The sequence below is a fragment of the Macrobrachium nipponense genome, chromosome 25, assembly GCF_015104395.2.
Source record: "Macrobrachium nipponense isolate FS-2020 chromosome 25, ASM1510439v2, whole genome shotgun sequence".
Classification (NCBI taxonomy): domain Eukaryota; kingdom Metazoa; phylum Arthropoda; class Malacostraca; order Decapoda; family Palaemonidae; genus Macrobrachium; species Macrobrachium nipponense.
The window spans coordinates 65,482,148-65,501,305 of NC_087214.1; the positions used below are offsets into that span (position 1 = coordinate 65,482,148).

Below are 19,158 nucleotides of genomic sequence, written 5' to 3' on the forward strand. Positions count from 1 at the left end.
CGCCCTTTAAGAGTTATGCTGAGAGACCAAACAAACAAATAAAATATTTTGTTAGTCACCGATGCCGGACGGCGCGCGATGATTCTCTTAATGCATAAGCTCAAAAGGCGAAAGTCAATTGCCTTCAAAAGACGAGGTCCCTTGATGCAAGAAAACTCATAGACGTTGATCTCAGCTTAGGAGAAACAACACTATGTGACGTTGAAGACGAAGGTAGGCAATGAATGCAACCTACGTCTTCCAGCTGAATCGAGAGAAGGAATCTCAAGATTCTAAACCTGTGCTTACAAATGACTGAAAACGCTAACCGCCATTTCATTGCTGTCCGTTGTGCAAATGAAAGCGGGGCGTTCTTCAGTACATGAAACACCAGAGGGGAAGGCCTGCTTGAAGAAACTGCTTCTCATTATGGGCTGAACGTTTGGAAGTAGAGCTGGCAGGTGTGGGAGGGTAGGCGATGTCTTTCAATACATCTGCTAATCCGGGGTGAACAATGAACAATTGTACACCTCCGAATACAAGATATTTTGAGGACAAACTCAGATTCCGCAAAAATCATTCGCATTATCGGGATCCGATGCAGCAAGAGACTATTACAGAATTCTTTTACCGTGCGGTAAACAGAAAGATGAGAGTCGAAATAGATATCTCTGTTTAAAATTCTCGCAATACCGAAGACGATGAATACTAGCGTCTATCAGCAGTAGATGGTCATTCATGTATGCGAGAATCCCGTTAATCAGAGACTTAAGTCCGTGATTGTTGGGCAGAGATACGGTTGGTTATTCAATCAAAGCAGGTGAGAAAGACATAAACAACCGTCTATCTCAAAGCGGCAGCTGATACTGAAATGCCTCGGGCAATTCAATACGCAGTAGCTGTCGCTGACTCGTCATCCTGAGTTGCCAAGTAATCCTTTCCACGAAGGAATGCGTTCGGCTATAACCACCGAGCATAAAAAGATATGCTCGAGCAATTATATTTAAGCGAAACGAATTTCGGTAAATATAAAAGCTTAAATGGTGTTGTTGTGACAACACCATAAGTATATAAAATGAAACTGGAAACTCCTGGGAGGTTGCAGGCAACCCGGGTTGCAGTTCAATTAGATACTTTTCGTCTAAGTCGCAATCCGTAGAATAACCAGGATATGCGCCATACCCCTCGGACCATTCAACTGCTTAGCAGAAATCATGTCGCGAGGTTAATATACGTGTAGTATATTTGTAGGATTCTTGAACAACGATCGTCCATCCTAAATTCTTTCCTTCAAGAAAAACAAAATAAGGATTGGAGATCGACCACCTTCGTTCTCTATAAACAAAGAGAAGTGAAGAAGTCTTCCTCGAAGGAAAGCTTCAATGGTGAACAGAATACTAAGACGATAGTTCCAAGCAAAACTGGATATTCCCGTCCGTTCTTCTCTATTCCAGGTTGGTCGCCTACTGTGAGATAGTCTTCTTTCAGCAGCAGTCTTCTTCCTAATGCTAGAAATTCCAGGAATTCGAGCATAGGCGAGGTTCCCGATTATCGTGTAACATATCGGGGATTCTCGTCTCGCTCACTTTGGACCGTGGTCTCGCCTAAGTGTTTGGAGATCGTAAGAAACTCTAACACACTGAATGCGCTAGAAATTCCGTAGAATTCTAAGCAGTCTGCGAAACCCCCACCGAATTCGTCAAACGATATCGGCTGGTGGTCCTCTCGATTCCCGTAGAAAAACGAGAATGGGGCAGGATCCCTCCTCAACGACCGGGGCTTACGTCAGGTAGGAACGAAGGTCCCCCCTGGTAGCGCAGTCCCCAACGTGGGATCCTACAGAGAAATCTCTGTAGGATCCTTCCCCTTTCCCTCGTAGCCGTAAGGAGAGAGGGAATGGGGGAGGAATTGGATACTCGCTCGCCCTTCCCAGTGGAAACTAGCAGTTGGAGAAGAGTAGGAGCAGCCATCGCCTTGCGGCGATGGCCTCTCAAGTCTGGGAAAACGTATCGTCAGGAGGAAAACGTTTTCCCCGAGGGAGGCTTACGAACTCTCACTGTAGGTAGGGTCTGCCGCCACTGTGAAACACGTCGTCTGGGTGGGGCTGATCGACACCTACAGGAGAGAGCCGATACCGTCCTCCGACTCATTCCAGTCCTCGTCGAGGTCGAAACCTCTCAGGAGGACCGAAGGAGTATTTAAATACGGTGTCCGAAGACACGTAGAAACGCCGCTGTCGCAGTAGAGGAGGTGGAAGTAGCTTGATCGACCGGCCAGAACTGAGAGAGCCTTCTTGTCCGGAGACGAGAGACTCTGGTTCAAGACAGAATCGGCAAGCTCCGATCGCGGCATACCCACCGTCGGTTTGGGTTCCCTCTCGGGCCCCAAAACGACTCGAGCAGAGACATGGGCTTTCTGCTGGTGGGAGCGGCGATCCTTCCCCCAGGTCGTTGTGCTGACGAATCAGTCCAATAACCTGGGTAAAGTTACTCTGAATCTCGGAAGTTACAGCGTCTTGAGGAGTAGGACCGTCCAGTCCCTCCAACAAGAGCAGCTCCCAGGACCCTCCTCCTTCAGAAGAAAGACCAGCAACAGATCCCTGACGGTTGCCTCCAATCACTTGCGCGTACGTCCTGGTTGGTCCTAAGACCAACCTGGCACGTGCGGCATCGTGACGGATCGTGAGCGGCGCATCTCTCACGATCACTCCTATATACCTCGCTCCTTCCTGGCCGTTATGCCGAGGAAAAGTTGGAAAGGGTATCGGAGGAGACCAAGAACTGGACGTACCCCCTCCCCCCCTGACGGTCGCCCTCCAATCACTTGGGTACGTCATGGTTGGGTCTAAGACCATTAGTGGGCACGTGCGGCGTCGTGACCCGGGGATCGTGGAGGCGGCCTATTCACGATCATCCTAAGCTACCTCTCACTTCCCGGTGTAGCCCGAGGAAGAAATGGAAAGGTAGGGAGAGACAGAACTGACGCTACCCCCTACCCCCCCCTGACGGTAGCCTCCAATCACTTGCGCGTACGTCCTGGTTGGTCCTAAGACCCATACGTGGCACGTGCGGCGTCGTGACGGGGATCGTGAGCGGCGCACCTCTCGATCACTCCTAGCTACCTCGCTCTTCCCGTGTAGCCCGAGGAAGTTGAAGGTAGTGGAGAGAGACAGACCTGACGCTCCCCCCCGCTCGCTGGCAGGACCAGCGTACGTGGGGGGCTGCAGCCGATCACCAACAGCGGTGGGGATCGATCTGCAGGCCTGGCCGTGCCGCTCACCTGTGGCGAGCGGCTCGACTGAGCACGTCGACCCCGGTCCCGTGCGTCAGACGAGCTGCTGCTGGGTCACCGTATTCGCGCCGGTCCCCCTGTGGGAGCGGCGGTCAGGTGACCTGCAGAGCTCGCGCTTTCGCCGTGAGACCCCGTGAGCGTCCTCGCGGCACGTCAAACCGCTGGTAACCCAGCCGAGGCCTGGTACCGTCGGTCGAGGGGACCTGGGGGACCTCTTCCCAGCCTTAAACCGTGGCCGGCTCAGAAGACCGTCACCCGACCACCCGAGGTACCCGGCTGGTTTCGCTGCGAGAGCGGCCGCTGGCCTGGCGAGAGTCACCTGAGCGGCTCTCGACAGTCTTCTGCTCCGGTGCCTCGGTCATGACGCTGAGCGAACTCAGGCGTCTTAACTTTGGCTGCACGGTCACCCGAAGGAGATCGTACACTGCTGAACTTCTCGCGGACGAGAAACCGAGCCGGTTACCTTGGCTTAGCAGCAGAAGCTAGCCAAGACCAGGCGAAGGGTGGGGTACCAGCGGTATTAGCCCAGCACAACCCATTTGGTCCCCGTCTTCTTCTTCTTCTCAGAAGGGGAGACGGGCCCCGTTCCCGAAGGAACAGGAGGGACCAGCAGAAGAACCCCCCCGTCACACCGGAATGTGACGAGCCCTTCGAAGTTCCCGAAGGAGTCTTCTTAGGGGGAATAACAAAACCCGGTTACCAGCTAGGGTCGCTGCGAGAGTCACCTGAGCGGTTTCTCGCCAGCCTTCTGCTCCGTGCCGTGGTCTTGGCGCCGAGCGAACTCTGGCGCCGAAACTTTGGCTGCACGGTCTCCCGAGGGAGAGCGTACACTCGGGATCTCCGCGAACGAGAGACCGAGCCGGAACCTGGCGTAGCGGCATCGCCGCTAGCACCAGGCGAGGAAGTACCAGAGCTAAACCGATACTCCTCTGGTCCCCGTCTATCTCTTCCTTACGGAAGGGGAGACGGGGCCCCGCTCCCGAAGGAGCAGGAGGAAAAACCAGCAGAAGGACCCCCCGTCCCACCGAGGTGGGACGGGCCCTTAGAAGTTCCCGAAGGAGACTTCTTAGGGGGGGGAGGCAGCCTTCTTCTTCTTCGGCTTATGGGCCTTAGAAGTCGAAGGGGAAGGGGGAAAAAGAGGCAGCAACAGACGAAGACGAAGATGACACCTTCCTCTTCTTCGTCAGCTCACGCAGGACAGTCGTCAGGGTCCTCCATCCAGGCCGGAGTCTGGGCCTATTGCCGAAGCAACACGGCCCGACTGCACCTGTCCGGAAGGACCTGGGACTGGGGAAGACACACCATGGGCAGGACCAGCATGGACAGGCGCAGGAACCAGGAGCGACAGGAACAGCAACCAGCTCAGGAGCGGCAGGAACAGCGGCAGCGGTAAACACAGAAGGACAGCCAAGCCAGTAGCGGGAACCACATCAGCGACAGGTACGGCAGGCCCAGCCATCGCCTCGTAGAATCATCGGCAGCCAGCGTGGTACTGGCGGCCCGGTCCAGGGGCGAGCTGCTGGAAACAAAGGCGGAAAGTCCTGTGGGGCAGGCAACAACGGAAACAAACCAGACAGGCGGCGGCGGGCATACCCCTCCATCGGCTACGGCGGCGAACCGGCCCTAGAAGGCGGCAGACGGCGTCAACGCCGACACAGCATGGGGAGTGTAGACCAGCGGGGGGAAGCAGATAAGCGGCCGTGAAGGTTGTAGTTGGAGACCACCTCCAAAGGTCACCGCCCCAGACCTCGCTAGACGCTGCAGCAGATCGTGGATGATAGCACGCCCTGCAGCCGCAGTGGCCCATACCTGTCCAAGGTCGTCTCCCACGGCTGTAGCACCTGCGTAGCACAGACAGATTAGTAAGAGGGGTTCCCTCACGCACGGGGGGGAAGACATGCCCCCACCCGAACGGGGGAAAAGGGGGGGGACAAAGACGGAAGGAAGACCCCAAAAAAATTACGAGGAAGCTGAGCGGGGGGGCAGGAAAGAAGACAAAGAATCGGATACCAAGGGACGTCGCGGAGAGCTTTCCGACGACTTCCTGGCAGACCTTCGCTTCCCCTACCCCCGCACAGCAGTGAAAAGTAATATGAAAATGAAACAGAATACTGCACTTGCGATTCACTTCATAGAACTTAAAGGGGGAAAAATCAATTCCCGGTAAGAGCGGAAACTTGATCCATAATAATATGATGCTAACATAAATATATATGAAAATGAACAATACTGCACTTGCTATTTTCACTTTCACAGCAATAAATCGTAAGGATTAATTCCCGGGTAAGAGCGGAAATTGATCCAAAATTAAATTTGATGCAATTAATAAATGAAAATGAAAAGAAAAACTGCATTGCGAATCCACTTTCATTGCATTCTATTCATACAAAATAAGAGGCTCTTGCCGAGCGCAATCAAGCTCTCGGCAACGAACGCACAGGGCAAAAATATAATGAAAAAGAGTACTTACATCTTTCTTATTACACACTTTCGCCAAAATACATGACTCGGCGCGAGTGCGCCCGCCCTCGGCACCGAGACATAATTCAAGGGTTCAATTCATGAAAAGAGCGGAAATCGCCGTCTCTACGGCGATAGCTCCATGTTGATTCATAATTAAGTAATGAAAATGAAAACAGTGTACTTACAGTTTTATTTTCAAGTCAAACAAACCATTAGTAGAAAACCCAATATAAACAAAGCATACGACGATGAAGCGGGCAGAGAGCGATGACGAAACACGTCCTTCACACCCGCGGCCGAAAGCAAAAGTGATTCTTCACCTCTCGGGCGCGCGCGCGCGCACGATCTGACAAGCAGTTAACTACCGTTACCTCCCCTTGTTCGAGAAGCTTACGACCGTCCCAGCTGCCGCTAGTTACCTTATCCTATTGTAAAGGACCGAGGGTTTGTATACGATCGGAACCCTCCTCCCCCCCCAGTCTTTACTTTTTCAATTACACACTTGTTCGCCCAAAGACATGACTCGGCGCGAGCGCGCCCGCCCTCGGCACCGAGACATAATTCAAGGGTTCAATTCATGAAAAGAGAGGAAATCGCCGCATCTACGGCGATAGCTCCATGTTGGTTCATAATTAAGTAATGAAATGCAAAACAGTGTACTTTACAGTTTCATTTTCAAGTCAAACCAACCATTAGTAGAAAACACAATATAAACAAGCATACGACGATGAAGCGGGCAGAGAGCGATGACGAACACGTCCTTCACACACCCGCGGCCGAAAGCAAAAGTGATTTGTTTACCTCCCAGTCGCGCGCGCCGCGAACTGTTCGGACCAAGCAGTTAAACTACCGTTCTTTCCCCTTGTTCGAAGCTTACGACCGTCCCAGCTGCCGCTAGTTACCTTCCTATTGTTAAAGGACCGAGGGTTTGTATTACGTATCGGAACAAATACTTTTTTGGGGGTGGTACACATTGATCGTACATGGTCCACCTTGTACAATGCGGTGTTTTACTCTTAGTAAAATAACATAGGAAAACGTCAATTGCCATAGTCTAGGCTCCGCGGATTGCTTCTGTAGAAATACCCTTCAATCTTTTGAATAGTATGCTTAAAGTTGTAATTGTATTCTTGTTTCACCAATTAAATATCGAGTGAATAAGGCCTGGCCAGCGCGATGACGATAGATCGTCCGCGGTTGTTTACCCTACCTATCGGCACATGACCCACGACAGAATATTCCTATCTAGGAATTCCGAAATAATGTCAGAGATTTCTCATTAACTCATAATACACAAAAGATGATCAATGAAGCGTCCATACCCTCCAATAACGAAAGCAATGACGTGTTCGATAATTAAATGTCCAGTTGACTTTTCACCTCCTCGAAGACGACTCCAATGTTTACGTCGCGACTCTTAATTTGCGTCTGTTAGCCTACGCGAGACGTTCGCTTTGGTGTTCAAATAGAGTTTCTCTCTAAAGCAAACTGAAAAAAACACTTTTGTGGTTGTTATCGCATACTTTTTTGAGGTATAAACACTACCTAGTGTAAATAAATTGCTTATTATTTTATTTTATTATGTAAAGTAACTTCACCTTAATGTAAAAACTCCGCACGAGTCTAATTTGCTCTCTCTATAGAAGTTCTGACTTCAGCACAGGATTCTATACGGTTTAGGAGCCTGCCATCTAATTTACAATATTATAAAAACAATTTTACAATGAAATAAGAGGAAATGAAAGCTCTAAATGCATAGTTCATCAAAATTCCCACTAATTTTCTTAGAAGCAACACCTAAAATTCACGGACCAAATGTGTCAGGCGTTATCGCCTCCAACGACAAGTACTAAAGAACAGTACGGTATTTGAAATTGATTTATATTAATTTCCTCGATGAATTGTCTGCCCATTTTTGCTAACCAAAACACTACATAGTGTTGTTTTAATATAACCACTTTTTTACAGTTTTGGGGGAATTTTGTTCTGTTTCAGTATGGTTAATTTTAATCATTTACATCTATTAATTATCACCCGTTCATTCATTATCTCATTTTCTTATTCCCTTAATTTTATTGTCTTATTTTCTCAGCATCAAATTGCAGTGGTTTTATTTTATAGTATGTAGATTCTTAGTTTATTTTCTGTATCTTTTACTTACTTTTCTGTACTTTAATTTTTTCATTCTTATCTTTAGCTTTATTTTTGTGCTGAATTTTCATGATTTCCTCTCAAATCATCACAATCCATCAGAGCAGGAATGGCTTAAACACTCATACTACGTCTGCTGTGTATACTGTAATGAGTTGAAGGCATCAACAGCTAGACTCCGTAGGGGGGTAGCATCATCAGTGCACCTCACAGGGGGCACTGTAGACATTACTAAAGGTTCTTTGCAGTGTCCCTCCAGTCCCTAGCTGCAACCACTTTTGTTCCTTTTACTGTACCTTCATTCATATTATCTTTCTTCCATCTTCCTATCCACCCTCATTTAACAATTACTTCAAAGTGCAACAGCAAGGTTTTCCTCCTGTTATTCTTTTCAGACCTACCAACTTTCAATGTCCTTTTCAGTGCTGAATGTCCTCATAGGTCCCAGTGCTTGCTTGACCTTTTCAGTGCTGAATGTCCTCATAGGTCCCAGTGCTTGCTTGACCTTTGACCTAAACTCTACATTCCATTCCATTCAACAGCAAGATCCCACAACTGCCTAGGTGTGTTATTATTTCTACTGTCCATTTAGAACGCATAATCAAAACATGAATCATGCAAAATTTTACCCCAGAAGTACTTCTCTGGCATTTCCTTTTCATGATAAAACTACTAACCAGTTGCAAAGCATTCTCTCAAGGACAGAATGAAATTACCTTGTAAAGTGCTACAGCTACTTCAAGGTCACCTTTGATTGTTTACCTCCATTGATTTCAATTTTCTACACATCTAGACCTCCTTTGTCCTCCCTCCATGATTTTCTGGGTTTCTGCAGCTGCAAAGGCTGATACATTCTTTGCCCTTCTCATCACATATATAAAGCACCCATGAAAAAGGACTTGAAATACATTTATTAAGGATCACTTAAATATTTAAGGGTCACTCAGAGCAGCAGAGAAAAGGGAAAGGCCAGTCATGGAGACCAAACATAAAAACAATCTGGGACCAAGAACAACAAGGCAGTGACTGCTGGTGACTCAACCGGTAGATCTATGGCTTCCTCAAAAGCCCTCCTTGTTCACAAAGACAGTAAGGCTGCATTGCCAGTGAAATCTAATCAAATCAATAGTGGTCTGAACTTGGGACCACCACAATGTGAGGTTCAGGCAAAATATAACTTATTGTAAATACACAAATATTTGCTTACCAATCTCCATCAAATGAGTCATTTCAGGAGAATGTGTCATTAATTTTGTTGTCCACCAAAGTTTTTCATTTCTTGCATCTGAATTCCATTGAAAATGTCATTTCAAGGATCCTGTCATCGGTCAATCATTATGTCTCAAAAGAAGACCAGCTCCTTAAAGATGTATTATTTTTATCATTGGTATACATCATTATTTGGATGTCCTTAAATTATGTGGAAATGGAGATAATGATGATGTTTGGTATGCAGTGTAAAAAAAAACATCATTCCGAGGTACTTATCTTGGCAACTACTGTTCAAACATTTAGGCTTCTCTACTATTGAATTTTTTCCTCATTCCACAACTTTCTGATAAACCTGTGAATGGTTGGTACAGTCAAACAGTGGATCACGACGCCATGCAATCTTTGTATCTCATATCCTGCAAATAGATAATTATTCTCTCCCATAACCTGATAAAATAAGAGGTGACACAGGAAGTTATATTTTTGCTGCATTCCATTAAGTATGTGATCAGCAAGTTGTCTGTTACTTTTCTCATATGGTAGACTACACATTCAAACATGAAAACACACTCGGTGAAAAGACTTTCTCAAATAACACATGTACAAGCTTCATTGATCATTTATTTCTGAAGATGACTTTCATACCACGTACATTATGTACAAAGGATCACAATATAGGTATGGCTGAACAATGTTGTGTAGAAAAATAAACACCTGCGAATCCAAAATACTACATATGTGTAAATTCCAACATAGGATAGCACGTCTCAATGCCTTGACAAAAAAAAAAGAAAAAAAAAAGAATAAAGCATTTATGATGAATGGAGTTACAAATTTGACTGTAATAGTAACAAACAAGATATATATGATATGATATGATATGATATATATATATATATATATATATATATATATATATATATATATATATATATATATATATATATATATATATATATATCATATACAGTGTATATGAAAAGTACAGTATTAATAATAATGATGTAAAAGAGCATGAGGAAATAAATACAAAAACTAGACTGCCTGTAACAAAAAAAAAAAAAAAAAAATTATATAAAAATGAAATGCATAAGAAAACAAGACAAAACCTTTTCATACAAATTACTGATGCACAAAGGACAAAAATGGGGAAAATATCAAGTACTATATTCCTGGTATTTCCTTTCACAAGCAAAAATTTGTAAGAAAATTTTTAATATTTAAAAATAAATAATTTTGCAACTAGATACCATGGTAAAATCCCCTCAGTGCATCATTGCATCATATATAAGTAGTAATAATAATGATGATGAATTAGTACACTGATAAATATAGAGCAGCATGTATAACAAATTTAAAATTACAACTAATATATGCAATGTAAAAAAATTTCAACAGAACAAATAAAAGTAAATCCTTTCAAATACAGAATTAAATTAGAAAATAATAATATGAACGGTCCACTTTAAAAATAGACATTTCTAATTCAAAAACAGTTGGGAAAACATCTTTTTTTTGAGCTTCAAAACCGAAATATTTGTGTAAAATCTTTCAACATAAAATTAATAGCAGCTAAAGACAATTGATGATTTTTCTTGTACTATAAATGTCCCTTCACATGTGCCATGTGCAGTGCAAACTCAGCACCCTATAGTATAACTATACATTAATCATGACATTTCGATTTTTACTTTTATAAGCACCAAAATTCAATAATTAAAGATAGTAACTGGTAAACAGAATTCTCAACCATGATAAGACAGCTTAACACAGCTACCATGTCACACTAAGATGGATAGCTAGGTGGGAAGGAACAAGTAATAATTCCTGTTCTGAATTTATAAATATTATTTAGATAGATCAAAACTAGGGGTGCACTGATCAGGGCATATGGCTCAACAAGGAAATTTATAGCATAGATTTGTGCTTATGTATGTATATAAAAAAATTAAAAAAAAAAGAGTACATGGCACTATACAGTACTACAAGTACGTTTTTGCAATATGCATCACCAAAGAAATGTAAAAATCTGGATTACTGTTTTTCCTTGGGATGACCAGCAAGCTTTGATGACAATATTTCCAGTTCTCATCAGTTTAAATTCCATTTCACAAGACTTTAAATGTGTAGTTTAACAGGAAAAAGGTGTCAACATATGGTAAAAGCATTTATGCGTATTTGCTTTCATGTGCGTGTACAGACTAACAACTTACCCATAGTATTCTGTGCCAGTAAACTCTCACTCCATCTTTAGTTCTGGAGCTACATGTGTTAACTAAATCAGGCAAATAATATCAGTATACTGCAGGCAGTGGAACACAACTGAGTCATTGGCTCTGTCATACTTATAATGAATTCGATTACAGCTGAATGCAGTCAAAGACTTCCACAGAAAACTTCAGAAGATCAAAAGTTCTGGCTAATTTAGTCAGCAACAAGCAAGGTTGAAACTTTAACAAAAAGTGGTTTTCTTGTTTAAGGACTGATGACAGCAATTAAATTCTCTCAAATGTACATTGGCCAAAATACCAAACATCTGTGTGAATGGACCTCATGCTGTCCTGTGTACACAAATGCATGTGAGTGAAGACTTATTATATACAGTATATACATAATTATAACAAAAATATAGAAATAAGGCTTGAAAATCCATCTTACACAGACAGGATAGCACATCATGTGGACTAACAGGGTCCAACTGATTAATGTGGGACCAAACCACATCCAGTTGCAATTGCCCCCACTTCTTTCTTCTTTCCGTTTTTGAACCACTGCTTCAATTCTGCATCAAGGAAAGATTGAGTCTAAGGCAATTTTCACTTAAAGCAGTTTCTGAGCGATGTACAGTTGATGTATCACTAAGAATTCTAATAATATCAATGATTACAAATACGTAGGCAGTTTTATTGTTTAAATAGTTGTGCATTAAGTAGTCAGGATGACTCGCATAGCCGCTATCACAAGAAAAAACACAGTGATTTAAATATCTGGCTTATTCATCTGCAAAAGAAGTGGAATTACTCAGAACAGAGCAGGTTAATCATAAATAGTACGTACTCATAAAACTCGAGAGGATAACAAATTTGCTGAAACCTTCTTCCTTTCTTTACAAACTCCTACAGGACCTATCAAAATATTTGAGGAGGGAAACGTTGCTATATCTGAAGACTTCACAAGTTGAAGACAGAATTCAAAACACAGTAACATATTCTGATCAACCCTGACAACAAGCTACAGCATTCACAAAACTTTTGGTCTTACACATACTACAGTTTTTCAATCAAGTTCTATACAATACAGTACTATAAGGTCCTTTTCATTAGGCAGTCAGTTTAACTGGCACAACAAAGCACTTCCACATTAGCAACAAAACTGTGAGAAAAATTAATAAGGAAGATATTTCATCAAAAATAACATTAGCAAATAAGAAATGCAAGTACTGACAAAAAAATTATTTCTGCAAAGAGATTTAGCAGGTGTTCCATATTAATAAAAAAAAAAAATCTTTCAAAAATCAAGGGACCAATAACAAGCAAGGAATTTTGGTTTCTTCTTGTGTTGTGCCCAATATAAAGAGAGAACAAACTAGACAGATTCCTTAAGTACGACAAAACACAGCAATTCTAGATCAAGTAGAAACTTGCTTATGGTATATGGTTCCTATTAAAATGCTACCATTCGCAATGTTCAGGCCTGTATGAATCTAATTGGACACAACAGTCTGGTACATTCTCTGCACATTCTCTTCTCTGAAATTAAAACAGAATCAAGAACTTTTACACTGATGACATGAATTTCTACGTACGTAAAAGGCTGTACTATTTATCCTTTCATCAATGTAAATCTCCATCCACTGGATTCTGGTACTAACTGTAACATCATAACAAGACATTTTTTTTCTTGTTTAATATTATTTATCTCAAAACATTTGTTCTGATATCTGCTGCTATGGACATTTACCATTCACTTAATACGTTTTCATACTTTCACTGGCTCATCTCAATCATGGTTTTTTGTTAAATATTACCCAAGGAATTATTTTTGCACACCCTTAAGGAAGGGCCTCTTTCATCTGCTCTAATACTAACATGATGGAAAAGTGCTTAAGCACTAAACTTAAGAAAAACTGCAGTCTCGTAAAAAAAAAATAAAAGAACTTTCCCTGGCTAAGCAATTCATTACACAACAAAACTGTTCAGACAATTATTTCACAATTGTATGAGGAACACCGTTTCACTGTCCTGTACCCAAAGCCAAGAAACTTCTTACCACAACCCAGGTTATGAAGTATTTCCGCAAAAATTCACTTATCCAAGATAATTAAATGCACTGAATTGCTCATATTCTTTATCTTTAGTGTTTTACAGTCTCAAAATACATCCACAAAATAGCCTCAGTAGTGTTTGGCTTGGGTTTTGGGATAGCCTACCACAGGATACATAATTTTGCTCAACCCCTCTCGACCTATTATTGCTTAGTGGACAAGCTGTCTTTACAACCTTTCTTTCTTAATATTCTTTAGCTGTAAAATACATTTTTCCTCTTTCTAACAGGCTATAACACATGCTGGTTCTTATGTTCTGCTTTTACTGAACATTCTACAGCAATGGACAGTTGAGCTTTCAAATATTGAATCCTTGGAAGAAAAACAGAATTCAAATGAAAATATCGTAAGTACTTTACCAGTCAACAAAAACTGGATATGTAGTGACATGCAGTTTCTTCTTCTATTCATAGGCTACAAAATTGACACTTAGGTCTCCTGAGGCAACCTATCTTTGGACTGAATGCTTTGATCATTTCTTATTTCCACTATGATTCCTTATCTCTAACAGGTAACAACCTTTTCTTCTTTTAAGTTTCAACCTCGTCCTCTCATTTTGATGTATGTTTCATGCTTTGTCTTTGTCATTTCTGTATCCTTGGGGGTAATGCACGATACTCTAGCCTTCTTTCTACTTAACCTCCTAGCTAGACCCGTGAGATATGATTTCCAGCCCAGGAATCTGTTTATCTTAAATTCCTTTTCTGTCAGCCCTAGTCAAAGTTTGGGCATTTAGTTGCCTATCATGTCATCCTTGAAATTCAACATAAGTAGGAGTAACATCACGGTAGGCACGCAATGCATGAATACTACAAGTTGAAAAAATGGGAGTTTATGTGGCACTGAAAATTTTTTAAATTACAATATCAAATACTAATTACCTTCTAACAAAATCGTTCAGAACAGGCAAAGGTAAAGCTCAGTCTTACTTCACACATGAGCCTTCCATCTGTTTTATAATTCATTGATATACATATTAGAATCTCTATTTATTTAGTAACAATAAAGGACACTTCTGTGACTCTGTAGTTATTCATTTACAACATTACACAAACTTCCAAAATTTTATAGGTTCTTTACAATTTTGCAAGATGTTTGGGGGTTTTCTTTTTATGAAATCATAGTACATTTACTCATGTCAAGCAGTGATACTTAAAACTGCATTTTCTGAACAAAAGCCTTAAAAAGGCACAAAGATAAAACCAACTCTGGCAATATCACAAGTAATATACTTACACTCTCAAAGACCATTCTACCTATGAATTTACATATAAGCGTTTTACAGTTGCATCAATTCAAGTGATAGGTAATGAATTTCAATGCAATTCTTAGATTTACAGAGAAAGGAAGACTAGGGCACAAATGTTTTTATGCCCTTTTTCAGAAGAAACCATGATTCCTTTGTGCAATAAGAAAAAAGACAAAAAAATGAAGAAACTTTGTTTTCATGTGTGGGAACTACTTCTTCGCTATCTTCACTGAAATCTGTGTAATAAATTCTATATTTGATTAATTTCGTACAAGCACAGGTTTCCTACTACCATCTCTCCTGCTTTTGCAAGCCTTGGAAACCCACTCTTACAAAAAAGTTTTCTTGTGATATCCCTGCGAGATTAATGTTCACAAAATGTAACAGGACTAACTGGGTTGAAGAACACACACCAAGCAGAAACAGTGTTGATCAGAACAACTTGCAATTAACAAAAAAGGCAAAATTGAGCAGCTGGAAATTCACACTGCCAAACAAGAAGCAAATGCCTGAGTTACTAATTCCTGAATATTTCCATAGCTCCCATGTCTCTATGATTGCAACCTCCAGTAACAAAATACAACAGGCTGTACCCATCAATTCTAGATTCAGTCAAAATCTGACGTACGACCCTCGGCAGAACCTGGCTCTTGCATAACTCTTTTTATGTTAAAAGTAAACATTCCTAAAAAAACAAAAAACAAAAATCTTACTTCATGGCTTTCAATAAAATATAAAACAATACAAAACCCTATTCAGCAATAGGTAAACACAAACCTGAAAAAAGTTTTAATAAAGATAATAGCTTCATAAATATACAAAAGACACTGCCTTCACAAAATAAAGTTTGTCAGTGTAGTTTGAATCCCCATACAAAAAGGCCTTTTAAAGTACTAGTTCCTTAGTCATTACACTATAGATTCTACTGTGTCATGGTGACGGAGAGCTTCAGTTCCTTATGTAATAGTGTTAGTAACAAAATCTCATGAAGGCATACAACATTCTAACAATGAGATCCACAATCAGGGTAATACCAATCAATCAACATCACTGAACTAATGAATGAAGACAAAAGAAAGACAGATATCGGAAAAGAACAGGTATCCTTATTCAAGTTTAACATATGAAAAGGCATCAATCGTTTCCATCTTGAAGGCTATGTTAAATTTCTCCATATTAAACCGCTTAATTCTCTAATAATAAAGATGAGCAGTATTTCATAGCAATAACATTTCCCAATAATAACAACTGCTTCCTCAAAACTACTGTATAACCTGTTATACACTGGTTAGCAAAAAGCTTGTGTTGATAAAAAAAAAAATAAAAAAACATGACAGATACAATACATAAACTAACACTACTGATTACTGCAATCCATTCAAGCTTGAAATAGCAATGTCAGATTTCCAGACCCAAACTATACAATGCAGAATTTCTACATTCCCAAGGAGTTTTGTGTCCCCAAATGAAATCTTCGGCGAGATCAATCACAATGAGATTTCTCATGATGGGCCAAGGTACAAACTTAAGCACAAACCATATGTTCTTTTGAATAACTGCAAGGATCTTTCATCTGTCATCTGTGGTTTTGAAAAGAAGAAAACTCCCCTATACAAAAAACAAACCAAAATGCATAACGCTATAAAATTACTTTTTAAAACTCCCTCTCATTCCAGTCGAATCTTTCTGGGAACTACAGTCAACTTACAACAACCTCTTACAGCTAGATTAAAAAATGCAGTCAGATTCCTATCAACACAAGCAACAAAGATGCCGTTGATAAAGGAAATCAGTCGATGAATATGTCTAGGGAAACCCTTTAGAAATAGTCCTCCCCTATCAATGCAATGTTTTATGTACAGTATTTTATAGCCATTAGATACAAGATGCACAAAAGCATTCACTCTACTATCAAGAATTAATGGCATCTAAAGATGGTTAAACTTTTCAAAATAAATTTTGAGAGAGAGAGAGAGAGAGAGAGAGAGAGAGAGAGAGAGAGAGAGAGAGAGAGAGAGAGAGAGAGAGAGAGAGAGAGAGAGAGAGAGAATCACAACTCTCATATAAAATTCACAGAGCACATTCCATTCCTAAACAACTAGAAGTATCATTTACTGAAATACTGGCCTCCATCCACAATGTAAGTTCTGTAAAACTACTGGTGCTCTTAATCGAAATTATATGATGAGGGAATGTTTGATCCAAGAGAGAGAGAGAGAGAGAGAGAGAGAGAGAGAGAGAGAGAGAGAGAGAGAGAGAGAGAGAGAGAGGAACCAGTACTAACAGTGATGCACAATACGACATGAATCTCTATATGGGTACGAATGCCAAACGCATTACGATTTTCCTTAACGGAACTTCATTAATAATGACCGCTCAGCCTGAAAGCCAGCTAGCCTTTGGAAATGTACATTTTTCTACATAGCTTCTGTACTGATTCATTTACAGCAAGAATTTACAAGAATGATAAAACGAGAGTAAATCTACGACCTGCTACTGACCTACAAGTTCAGACCCATTTCAAAACAAAGATGAAATAATAACAATGACAATACAAAGAGCAAAATAAAAAAAATGAACTATGGAAAATAAGAAATTGTAAAAGATTGTCCCACCATTTTCACATGGAACAATGATCCAACCCTGCAGACATCCTGACAGCACAGCTGACTGGGTAGATATAAGACAGCAATGCTCACCATAGGACACATGTCCCTCCACACATAGTACGTACATGTACACAACAGGTCATCTCAGCACTGTCAGTTCGCAAACTAAGACATATTTCACAAATGATGATGAATAATCAGTCAATGCAGGTCCATTGAAATAAAAAACGTTCTTGATCAGTGGTCCAAGCAGTACTGGAGGTACTTTGGGTGAGCCTGCAGAGATCCCCTTCGCAGGGCTCTGCTCACACGTCACGTAACCCTCACACCTACTGGCTACACCTGCAGCAGTAGATCTATCCAACAGCACAAGTTGATCATTGTGTAAAATGTCATAATCCATTTCATCATTAAAATGTTCATGATAATCAGTATCATCTTGCAAAGTGGGGGCAAAATCCACAGAAAACAACACCAGTACAATTACACTTATATAATGCCTAGGGAATGGTGTTCCTCATATCCTATTGAGGAACGGTAGGTAGGTCAAAAGCCTCACCAACAGCCGGAATAGGGAATACCAAGCATTTCGGGCCGTCTCACTTCGAAGCATTATTAGACGCCACACCAACAGCACCACGAGTACCCTCCAGGCCTGATGAATCCACCACATCCTGAAACAGAAAACAATACATCACTTACTTAACTGTTATTATTACTGGAACCAAACATAGAGTGATAAAAAGTATGTACAGTGAATGTGAGAAATATATGACAGCTCGCTGTGCAATATTATATACTGTAAATAGCATTTAATAATACATTACTGTAATAATACTAATAACACAGTTTAGTTTAAGACTGTTAACCATACTTCCTATTCATGTATTTCTTATTTCCTGTAAACTTACTTGTAACTGGTTATCTAACTGCTTTACAACTGATATCATTAACACTAAAAAACTGAATCCTCATCTTTTGGCATGGTTCCCTTTCCTTATTCATATTCTTATTGTCAATGCAACTGCCATATATTTCCTATTCTTTCACCTCTCAGTCTTCTGCAACTTACAAACCTACTCAATTTCAATCAACTGTTCATCACATATCAAGTTTGCACTTATGAACTGAAACAACAGTTCTTAAATAGTTCCTATCTATGTCTCAATTTCTTCTCTTATCCACCTCCTTAAAACTGTGCATCATAGTTTACTCTTTAAGAATGAAATGATTTAAGTCTCTACAAATGACTTTGTAATAATATAAACAAAGTTTAGAAAGAAGACCTACTTCGATAGATGTTTCCGGGCAGAAGGTAGAGTGCTTAGCTCTTCTTTCATAACGTAGAGTTTGCTTCCCAGGCAATATTGTTCCATGTAAGTTGGCCAGTGAAGGGCTGACAGTGCAAAATTAAAGGTCTTCTGATCATTCTCAGATAATGTTGACCATAAGTGCTGCACGTTATCATTGGAAAATCTCCACTCGTGAGTCGTGAAATACTCCAGGCAAGCTGCAGCGCGGTCCAGCTTTTGTGCGATTCGAACCATACTGTCGGAAAATACTTCAACATTATCATCTGCATAACAACAACAGTACATAAAGGCAAACACAGCAAAAAGAATACTTGATGACAAAATAAACACCATACAGTTTACAAAAAAAATTACACATTACTCACAATGCTCTCTTGAAAACTTATACTGTACATTCTAAAATTCAGAGCACGTAGATACGAGACAAAAACTTTAGAAGCTGTAAGGTCATTTCACTAACATATTAAGGTAAAGCCTTTATGAAACTTCCATTCTTGTCCTGTCCTCAATTTTTTTTCTTTTTTAAAAAAGTAGGTCTGGGTCATCCATCTCTACTGGAGCCCAATA

At 41.1% G+C, this 19,158-nt stretch overlaps 1 protein-coding gene across 4 annotated transcripts in view; it reads right to left on the minus strand.

Annotated features, from left to right (window-relative positions):
• Positions 1-9,697: 9,697 nt before the first annotated feature.
• Positions 9,698-19,158, minus strand: part of LOC135199478 (putative fatty acyl-CoA reductase CG5065) — a 105,497-nt gene continuing 96,036 nt past the window's right edge. For 3 of the 4 annotated variants that reach the window (XM_064227567.1, XM_064227568.1, XM_064227569.1), the window contains exons 8-9: positions 18,569-18,826; positions 9,698-17,952 (exon numbers count right to left, since the gene is read on the minus strand). In XM_064227567.1, coding sequence (XP_064083637.1) covers positions 17,796-17,952; positions 18,569-18,826 — 415 coding nt within the window. In that variant the 3' untranslated portion in view covers positions 9,698-17,795. Of the gene's footprint in view, positions 17,953-18,564; positions 18,827-19,158 lie in introns of those variants that run through there. The other variant, XM_064227570.1, reaches the window with a different exon arrangement.